Source organism: Enoplosus armatus, chromosome 14 (assembly GCF_043641665.1).
Source record: "Enoplosus armatus isolate fEnoArm2 chromosome 14, fEnoArm2.hap1, whole genome shotgun sequence".
NCBI classification, from domain to species: domain Eukaryota; kingdom Metazoa; phylum Chordata; class Actinopteri; order Centrarchiformes; family Enoplosidae; genus Enoplosus; species Enoplosus armatus.
The window spans coordinates 14,769,072-14,780,002 of NC_092193.1; the positions used below are offsets into that span (position 1 = coordinate 14,769,072).

Sequence of the window (10,931 nt, forward strand, 5' to 3'; positions counted from 1 at the left end):
TGACTTCATTGACTGGCCAGCAGAAATAGCTTGATTTGTCCACTACGTGGCAGAAATGAGCTACACTGTCACCTCCTACTGCACGTAAAGCACACTGCACTCGGTTGAATACACATTTCAGCTTCATTATATTTTGTACAGAGCCCTAGAAACAAATCTGCTCTCCTGTGCTGGAGTACTACTTGGCTTCGGGTTTGCTGTGTGTAAATTAGTATGTGATAGTTTGAATAAACGCATATATTTAGGAATAATCACCATGTAGGCGAATCGAAACTGAATGAATAAAGGTATAACAAATTGATTTTGACACATGGCCTCCTGTGTGATATAGGACCTCCTCATTGGATAATAATGTTACAAGTTGCGATTCAGTTTTATCGATCTTTTATTAATGTTGGGGACTTTTATTTTTCGAGAAACCGGATATACGCTATGCACATGCGCACTGGGTGTACTTAACCCGAAATCGGAAGTTCTTCTCAGCCTTTAAAGCGGCACGTCCTACGTTAGGAGGACATATTCCAGCCAAAATGATCAGTAAAGTGATCGGTCAGAAATATGTGGCCATTGCCAAGTCATGGTAAGATGTTTTTATATCGTACTAGTGACAAGAAGCGGAAAGAAGTCAGTTTTTCGGCTAACAATTTCGGTGTGTCCTTAGCTAACATTAGCTGTTAGCCTAGCCGAGGTCATTGCTGTGGGGGCATGCTGACTTTAGCTACTTGACAGCTAAACTCAGGCTAAAGATCCCTAAAATGAGTAATAATGAACTAAGCGTTACCTTTTCCTCAATGACTGTTCCCTTGATCACGTAGCTAAAATGTGATGTGATACCTTTCATTACCCAGTTTGAATACATGTTTAATTTAACCAACTAGCTACCTGACCTGATCTCACTTGAAGGGCTGGAGCAATTCTATTCGATAAAGATTAGTAAGAAAGATAATTGGTCAGTTTTCAAGAGTCAGGTATGATGTCACATTGCTGTCTGGAAAAAAATCAGCAACTCTTCACATTTGTATTTGTGAAGCAAAATCTATTTATTTTTACACAGTAACCAAAACAATCTACTATCAAGATTGAAGTTGCCAACTTGTTGCATGCATTACTCAACATATTGTTTCAGCACTTCTCTGTTGTACTAGTCAATGGGAGCTTAATGTTGCTTTGGATGTTCGACTAGGATTTGTGTTTTGATTTCCTACTATGTTGACCTTTTCAGAAGGAATATTTGCTTTCCCTGAATTTAAAAAATGTTCTCATCATTTTCATTAAGGGTATATCCACTTTAATTGGAAGAAAAATTGGTAAATCTTGACAATGTTCTCTACTCCACAGGATCCCAACTTTGGCTGTATGGGGCACAGCTGGAGGCGTAGCTCTGGTCCACTTCACAGACTGGCGATTGGTTTTGGACTATGTTCCCTACATCAGCGGCAAATTTAAGAAGGACGAGTAGTGGCACTCAGGTTAGTCTGAGGAATGACAAAGAGATGACTGCAGAAATAAGAGTGGAGGAGGTGTAACAGCACGTGATGAATATGGACAGTTGAAGTATCGTTTTTGTCTCCGTAATCACCGTTGGCTTCATTATTTCTGCACCCACTTTAAAGGCAGAAACAAGAATCTGCCACTGCTGTCTGTAGTTCAAATGTAGAATGGGCCTGTTCATTCCCAACCTTTACATCTGAATTGACTTTAGGCTGGCTTCTAAAACTGTTCAGACTCACGTGTCTTACATGTTCTGTTAATTTCGTAATCCAAAATGCTCTCTTGCGATTTATTTCTATTAATGGGATAATTACAAAGCAAACACATTTAGAAGTGTTTGCAAATTAGTTAATATGCATTATTTTCCACCTGTGGCAAATTCACAGTTGAACGTGATATAAAAACCTTAAAGGTTACTGTGTAATTGTATAAGGTAGTGCTTTTACCTTTCACACTTCTCATGCAGAGAAATTCCATGTTGAGTCTTTTCACATATTACATGATTGTATTTCTACTTACTATGGTGGCAGCGCTGCAAGAGAGCAGTTGCAAAATGACACCAAAGAGCAACTTTCTCACACAGGCTGTAAAAATCATGGAAACGGGCAGAACTCCGTCCAGAGACCTCAGGCAGCACTGGTGGAGGTTTGCCCCCATTTCAGCAATTAATGCTGTTAACAAGTTTTGTCTGTGTAGCTACAGCCTAATATTAGAATATGCTTCTATCTGATATAATTACACTGGTGTCCAAAAACTATTAAACACACATCACAGCTGTATTGTTGCATTGGGTGACATATTCCTTTATTTTAATGAACACAGTCAATGTAGTTTATCAACAAGTCAAATAAAGTAATAACCTTGTGCGTGCTCTATTCGTAATTTCTACAGATAAATTACACATAACATTGTGATGAAACCTAAATGTAAAAGAAATGATACAGAGTGTGATACCATTAGTCTCCACATCTTTAGACATCTTGATCTGGTTGATCTGGGCATACAACATTGCACAATATTAGTAACTCTGGTCAGACACAAAAGTTAATAGCCTTTGTCTGAATGAGTTCTCCCTCTGGTAAACAATAGGTTAGTCTCATAATCTCTCCAACACATTCCTTTGGTGAAACCTGATGGTGGTGGTAACACACTCATGGGATGCATCTCATCTGCAGGGACCAGGAAACTGACCTGTCTGAGGAAATTTATGAACAAAAAGACAAATGTGCTTACAAATGAGATTCAACACGTAACATTTTCACATTGAACTTGATGACTGTCCATCCAGCTCTGACTTTCTGTCACTGTCACAGCAAAACCACATTTCTATTGTACAACCTAATGACTTTGTTTTCCCTCGTCAGGTCTTCTCTGTTTTTTTTACACAAAGACTTGAATATTGAACAAGAACTACTGCAGCCGGTACCTTGCACTGCGGTCCAGTTGCATGCCAGGCCACTGGAAGCTGTCATCCTCATCCTGCAGCACAGTCAACATGGAACTGTTCACAATTAACATCCCATTAAATGCACTGAAGTTTGGCATTTCAATGTTCCTCAACCAGTGAAAACGGGAATGGAATATGAAAACAGAGATGATAAATGGACTTTTCTTTTCTTTTCCTAGTTAATTTGGGGTCAGGTATTTATTTTGATAATCATCAGTCTTCTGTGTGCTGTGGATCAAACCCGATTCACAAATGGAAAAAAAAATCTGTCCTTCATGTCATGCTGTAATTGTGTTGAAGAGAAGTAAAGTATGTGAGATTTATCCTATATTGTGGTTGTGTATCATTTTTCACATTCTTGAAATTATTTAAATACAATGTTCCTGCTCTCAGATTAAAGTGTATTTGTATCCTGAATGCAGCCCCATCAGTGGAGTTTGGCTACAGTTTGCTTGGACTAAACTCTGGGTCAGATCACTGAAGCACATAGTAATTTAAAAACCCCGAATAGTGCCTCTGATTGGTTGGTATATCTCTAAAGACCACAACTGATCATAATCAAAAATATAGGCTTTTTAACTTTTTTGTTAACAGACAACAAAACCCTTAAAAGCATCAGAACACAAAGAGCAGCCAAACGGTTTGTGAGTTTTGATTTCAGATGGTGGAGGGGTACTTCTTTGGATTGTGTATCTGTATGAAATATGTTTTTGTGTGTGTGTGTACAAGTCTTTCTCAAGTGCAGCTAAAAGTTGCCATGGAGTCAGAATTATAAATCTCATATTTAGTGCAGTTGTAGAAGGATCTCAAAGTAAATGTAGTAACCAGTATTAGGTCCTGGAACCAGTCCTGGAATAAAATTATATAAGAAGTACATACTTATAAGCAGCAAAATGTACTGAGTATCACAAGTAAAAGTACTCATTATGCAGAATGGCTCTTTGAAAGAAGTTATTGACTAACCTGTAAGCAGCATTTAGTGTTGTGGCTAGTCCAGGTGGTCGTTTCATCATTTAATTAGTTCATTATACAGTATGTTTATCATGCAACTACTCAATCTGCAAAGTAAGTACAGATAAATATGGTTTAAAAAGCACCAATATTTCTCCAAAATGTAGTACAGTAGGAGTACCAAAGAATGTACCTCAAAATTGTACGTGAGTCAATATACTTTCAACTTACTCAAGTTTTAGTTGAGTTACTTTCTACCGCTGACAGTGTGCCGTGTACAGACCACGTCAGATCCGGAGCGTCATTTTCGGACTACTTTACAGGACTGTGGCGGATGTCTTCCGCTCATTATGTTAAGAGGCTGGCGGAGTGATCTACAGTTGTCCTGACGGGAGACAGACAGCGGGGATCGATAACAAACCAGACTCGGTGAAATATTATGACTGCAATAATAGGCAGCTAGCTGGCTTCTTATCGTTTACAAGCCGGACTCACAGGCACGCAAACAAAGACAAGGGAGACCATGGAGAGAAAAAGGTGAGACTTTTAAATGTTTGGTCGAAGAAGTTGTTAAAATGAAAGTTTCTCTGCAGGAAATGCACGCACGCATACATGCGTTTAGCAGTTGAGAACAACACTTAGCAAAATGAACAGGTCCGGGTTATTTACATTTTAGTTACTTCAGCTAAACGTGGGCTTTAGTTTGTTTTGAGTTTATGGCGTTAGCAAACTTGTAACTTTTGAACAGCAGTAATTGATACGCTGGCTGCTCGTACATTGACGTTCCCGGCGCTGCTAGCTTGATTAGCTAGCTAAGTTTCATTGTTTACACACGCTTGACTTGCGGTGAGTTGGGCCCCGGCACAGTTACGCCAGTATTGAAATACGGTACAAATATCTGAGCTACAGCACAGCGGTCTTGTATCTGTTGTAGACGAAGAGGATGACCTCATGTGTTGCTCACCGCTTATTTATCCGCTTGCAAGTCCTTTAAATGAGTGGCTGCTCAGCTGACATTGGTAGGCTTGAATAGTCTGTTGTATCACAGTTACAAAGGTGTAGCAGTTAACAAATCTACCTCAAAGAACACACACACACAGGTGTTGTCACTTACTTTGGCTGATTACGCCTAAAAGATTGTGTGGGCGTGTACAGATGTGCTTGATTGACATCTCCTGTGTCCTTGTATTTACACCAGTCAGGGCGGGACAACAGACACCTTTGTGATCATTGTATGCAGTCAGGTGACCTAAGAAAACTAAGCCCACCTTCAGTTTGTTTAGAGGTTCAGTCATTTAGAATAACTGAGAAGCTGTATATCCAGAGCCATAATGGCTTTAATGTCTCAGTTACTGAAGAGGTCAGTCTTATGGTGACGGGTTTTCTGTTTTTCTCTCTAGTGTACCTGTTAAGCGCATTCTCAACAAGCCTCAGATAGTCCGAAGTCTGGGCAGCAACCTTCACACAGATGTGAATGCCAACCACTCCAGGACTGGACGCTCGCTCCTGACCAAAGTGCAGCACAACAGGCACATTCATCTGTATGACATCAGCCATCAGGTCAGGGTAAGACTGTGTTTGGTTTTGGTCTTTAAATTATCCTAAGATAGAATGTGCATGGTGCTATTTCAGGGATTTCTGGACACTGTAAAATGAGTGCATTCAATGCATAAACATGAAATGGGTTCACATCCCTTTTTCATGTTGTTTTACATCATTAAATCACAGTGGTTTTAATTACGTTTTTTGTTTTGACAATGACCAGCAGAGTGACTCAGGCACTCCAGGCCACATCCACAGTGTTGTTTTGAACCCAAAACATAGCGCTTAGTATAATTAGTAATGCCAAAAAGCTCAGTTGCGGTCTCATTAGACCATACAACCTTCTTCCTCTTTGTTTCAGAGTGTGCCATGTACCCTCTGGCAAATACTAGTTGATATAATTATGTAATGAGACTTTATTTAACAGTGGCTTTCTTTGCCACTCTGCCATAAAGCTGCGACCGTTAAATTACCTGCGCATCAGTTGTGTACACAGTTGCTGTGTCTGAAATCACTCCTTGGTTAATTACTATGACCTTTTAGAATAAACATTAGTAGTTACTCTAGTGAGTTGTACATTTAGATTTCTGACACTAGTGTATGCATATATCTTATAGTTAGAATTTTGACACTAAACACAGTTCACTATGTAGCAAAAAAGGAGTGATTCTTTGGACACAACTAGATTCTTAAATCTATTGCCACAAACATTGTTTTATGATTGACCGATGACTGTGGATACGAGGGATATACAGTGCCTTGTAAAATTGACATCATTACAGCCTTTTACCTCCGCTGTTCAGCTTAAGGGGAGATTTGTCCCTGCAGACTATTCTTGAATCATAATATTCATTCCAGTTCATTGTAATGTTTACATTGTCTCTTCACAAGCCATATAACTTGAATAACTTTGAATGCTGATTCAGCTTCTTGAAGTAATGCAGTTCAGTTTTCAGTTCTGGCTAATTATTTCAAACAGGGAAACAAGGAAAGCAAGAAAGAAGTAAGGAAGGAAAATACTACAGTTTAGCTTCCAGCTTTTCTATCAATGTATTTCAGCTCTTAACTTCTTTAGGTAATGCAGTCCTGCATACTTTCAGCTACAGAAACAACTCAAATGTAAAAATGTTATGTTCTTTGCTATGCTATGTTTCCAACTTTTTCAACTCCCAATTCTAACAGTTTTGCATTTCAGCCTCCAGGTTTTTGTGCAGTGTCGTGTAATACATTTGCGCGTCATTCATTTCAGATCTCAGCAGTGTTTTGCTAATTCATTTCAGCTGTCAGCGTTCACATGCATTTTCTGCAGGAAATGCATTTTTTCTAGTTAAATAAGGGATGCAACAGTACCCCCTGTTTGGTTTTGACAACACTAACAATAAATCTGTGTAGACTTGCACCGTAACGTTTGGCCAATCAGTCATGTGTTTGTTTCTTAAAGGCCAAGCCGGATTTAAACACAACACTACCAGTTCGACAGACAGCATCCATCTTCAAACAACCAGTGACCAAGGTAACAAATCATCCCAACAACAAGGTGAAGACAGACACGCAGAAGGCTGTGGACCAACCGAAACAAGTAAGTCAGAGGGCAGAAAGCATGCACACACAAGTTAGTCAAAGGACATTTCTGTTCCTGCAAGTAGTTTTTTGCACAGCTGACCAACATAAAACCAGGTGGTCAAGTGTTTTGTTTTGTTTTCTCTTTCTTGCTGTTATGTAGAGAGAGCTGAGGGGTTAATTCAGCCTAGTTCTTATAAATTAGATAATGATGCCTAATATTTAGTTTGTGGAAAATTGAGCTCAAAACATAACATGGATCTTCTCTTTTGTTTTTCTTCAATCTTCAGCTGTTCTGGGAGAGGAAGTTGAGCGGGTTAAATGCATTTGATATTGCAGAGGAGCTGGTGAAAACTATGGATCTTCCCAAAGGTTTACAGGGTGAGGATAAAAAAAAAAAAATACGACGACCTTGACAGACTCAAAGCTGGAATTTTTCTTTTAAACTTGACTTGTGCCTCCTGTTGTCCTCTGCTTAGGTGTTGGACCTGCGTGTTCGGATAAAACACTGCTTTCAGCCATCGCCAGCGCCTTGCACACCAGCCCCGCTCCCGTCACTGGACAGCTCACCGCTGCAGTGGAGAAAAATCCCGGAGTCTGGCTCAACACAACACAACCTCTCTGCAAAGCCTTCGTAGTGACTGATGATGACATCAGGTAAGATGTTCACACATGCAACACGGCTGTAGTTTCCTCACTGTACGGTTGATCGATATCATGAATACATTGGAAATTGACAATAGATGGAATGCGTCGCTGCTGGCTTTCTTTTTAAGCTGATGTTTTTGTAAATTTTAGGGCTCTTTTTAAGGTGATTCAAGTTTACTGCGGCACATGCACCCAGTAACAAGGTGGTGTAACATGTTAGGCCTATTGTTAGATGTGGGTCATCATTACTGAACTAGTGAAAAGGTTATTGGTGTTGCATATAGAGTCTCACTGTCAACTTAAATAGCTACCAAGCTGGTGGTGTGTTTTTAACACAGCTTCTGCTGTAAAGTGTGTTTTAGCCCCAGTATTGTGAAGAGGAAGTGGTTGTTTTCTACATCTCATGGCTTTTCCCTCTTTTCTGTTAACATGTAGAGTTCTTCAGTTCTGCAGTTATTCTATGATGCTTTTAAAATTATCAATAGTCCTATCCTATTGTTTTTATGTTTCGCCTACATGTCTGCTTTATGACGTATTGTAAATTACACAAAAATACACATTGTGCTCAGTAGTTAGTGTGGAGACTTACTTACTTTGTGTTTTTTAATTTATTGACTTGTGTTGTGTCGTGTTTTTAGACGCTGAATCTGAATGTTTTGTGTGATTTTTTTTTTTTTTTTTTTTTTTTTTTTTTTTTTTTATCCACTGCTGTGGAATTCACTGTTGTGACAGCCAAACTGTGTTGCTCATCTTATACTGAATAGTCTTACAGTTAACTAACCTCCATCGTGTACATAGTCAGGCAGATTCGGACACATCACACACTGTACTGATGCTGTACTGTGTGTACTGTAGCTCAGTGGGTGATGAGCACAGAGACACTGCCAAGAATAAGACACTAGTCGTGTTTCCATTCATTTGTCAAGTGAATTTTAGGCAAACTTTTGAAATGTTGCAAAAAAGACGTGAATTAGGCGCGTTTCCATCAGCTGCTTTGGAGCGAAGAGACAGGCTCGTTGTGTAGTTTCATCAGAGATCGCGGTATAGGCTACACTTTACACTTTACACATGGCTGTCAGTAAACAGAGTAGAAGTAGTATAGGTGGTGAACTGGTAATAAAACAAGCCGCCTTGGCCATCTAACCCATCTACGGGAGAAAAATGGAGAGAGGTTCTCAGGAATTTGTTTCTATTGGGCAAGTTTTAATTCTTTCATGTCAGCTAGTATGGGCCATGTTTGAAGCTGTCCAGAGACGATGGTGATAAGTCATGCGAGTTAAATGTTTGCTACGTTAGAATTTATTCGGCAAAGGTGTTTCCATATCCCATCCCATAGCGCATCAACTCTCTTTCAACAAGGGCGAAAACCACTTCAAACAAGCATAAAAACATTTTTGCGCAATTGAGGAAGGTTTATTAAATTTTGCTGTTTCTGTACAGCTTTTCTAATGCGATACTTCAAAATGCGCATAAAAACACCTTAAGGGAAATCCGACTACTGACTAAACATATTAAATTGACAGACACGTTCCACTAATTGTGAGGATGATGAAACTAAATCCTTTTTATCATCATCAAGTCTTGAAATTTTGTTTTCATTAGTGCCACCTTTTTTATTTCTTCCCTGTCCGTGTTCCTCAGGAAGCAGGAGGACCTGGTGCAGAATGTGAGGAGGCGGCTGGAGGAAGCCCTGGCGGCTGATATGTTGGCTCATATAGAGGACACCGCTGCAGACACAGCAGCCAACAAAGTGGAGGAGAAGGTTGAGCTGGTGGACAAGGAGGAATTATAGCCAAGGTACACAAAACTGCAGAACGGGTTCCAGTGTTGCTGAATCCTTTTTTATGGGTTCATCCATTGATTAGCTTCCACTGTTATGAACTGCAGTATGTGACATGTCTCTCTCTCATCTCTCCCACAGGCTTGTTTGACATGAAGTTTGCTGGTAAACTCCTTTCATTTTCAAATAATTGGCTCCATGAAGATCGTTTTATACACTTTTAACTGTAATAGACCCTAAATGCAGACATTCTGCAGATTTTGTTAACCTAAACAAAGAATGTTTTCTTTATTTTTGTTTTTTTATTTTTACATGTGACGGTGTAATCCTGAAAAGGTGCTTTGAGTTTCAGTTTTCAGTTCATGTTTACCTCTATTAATGTAAGGCAGTTGTGGATGGTGCTCTATACAATGCAGTGTTATATTTAGTTAACCGCTGTTCAAGCTCAAAGTTAAAAACACAAACCTGCTGTGTGAGACTGATAAGTGTATGTGTGTGTTGGATTGTATCAGTTAATGTTGAGAATCTCCTAAAGTGTATTTCCTTTTAACTGTTCTACCTGAACATGTTGCTCTTCTATATTTTACTCTGGCACTGTAGGTAGTGTGTTTTTTTTTTTTATGTTTGGAAGCATAGAAAGTTTGCAGTATGTTTACGTGCACACAGCATCCTCGTGGCTGTGAATGTTAAAATTTAGCTAATTGATTAAAGGTTTTTCAGTTCAAAGTAGTGTTTCTCATTTCTCACAATAACCTGAGTTTACATGGTTTTAAAGTTTAAGTCATGGTATCTGTATTGTTTGGCCTATTACATTTGAGTTTAGACAGTCACCCTCAGAAAATACAAAATCAAATACAACGCTGATGTACCTCAAAACAAGATGTACTGTACCTCATTGCACGATTCATTATTTGTCTCTGTACCACTGTGTCGCTGTCAAATAAATGCAGCTCTTTTATGACTGGCGCAGCGTGTCATTTATATTATAGAAGGTGGTTTTAGATTTTTGTGATTAAGGTTGTGGTCCTTTTATTTGTTTTTTTCTTTTAAGGATGGGTTCACATTTTTCAAGTATATCATAAAACAATACTTGCATGATCATATTCATATTATGGTCACTGTAATGAAAATCCAAAATCCACAGTCCTTGTTGAGCCAAAGCTAATATGAGGCTTCAGCAGTTGGTCAAACGGAGTGGGTATCTTACAAAGTTAAAACCCTTTTAGTGCTAAATTCCCTCTTTGTGTCACACTGCCTTCATCCCAGCTCAGCAAGTAAACACAAAGAGGGGATTTGATACTAAAAACTGTCAATTTAGGAGGGGATGTCTTTACAGCGGGTATGGACAGAAGAACAATTAGAGCGATTTGATAACTCTTTCAGTGTCCATATGGGTGTTTTGAGATAAACATGAACAAATGCGAATCTATCCTTTTGATTTATTTATTTCACCTTATGATACAAGGAGAGGTGGTGCCTTGAATATTCCGAAGTATTTACATGCTTTTAAAG

The 10,931-nt window shown here is 39.1% G+C and overlaps 2 protein-coding genes across 2 annotated transcripts; both read left to right on the forward strand.

Annotated features, from left to right (window-relative positions):
- The first annotated feature begins 460 nt into the window (after window positions 1-460).
- uqcr11 (ubiquinol-cytochrome c reductase, complex III subunit XI) lies at window positions 461-3,261 on the forward strand. Its single transcript, XM_070919261.1, has 3 exons — window positions 461-580; window positions 1,339-1,469; window positions 2,856-3,261. The coding sequence occupies exons 1-2, from the start codon at window positions 531-533 to the stop codon at window positions 1,457-1,459; spliced, it is 171 nt and encodes a 56-aa protein (XP_070775362.1). The 5' UTR covers window positions 461-530; the 3' UTR covers window positions 1,460-1,469; window positions 2,856-3,261.
- Window positions 3,262-4,354: 1,093 nt separating this feature from the next.
- Window positions 4,355-10,377, forward strand: mbd3a (methyl-CpG binding domain protein 3a). The gene is made up of 7 exons (XM_070919055.1): window positions 4,355-4,426; window positions 5,290-5,455; window positions 6,873-7,010; window positions 7,282-7,372; window positions 7,471-7,648; window positions 9,281-9,436; window positions 9,561-10,377. The coding sequence occupies exons 1-6, from the start codon at window positions 4,413-4,415 to the stop codon at window positions 9,429-9,431; spliced, it is 738 nt and encodes a 245-aa protein (XP_070775156.1). The 5' UTR covers window positions 4,355-4,412; the 3' UTR covers window positions 9,432-9,436; window positions 9,561-10,377.
- The last annotated feature ends 554 nt before the right edge of the window (window positions 10,378-10,931 follow it).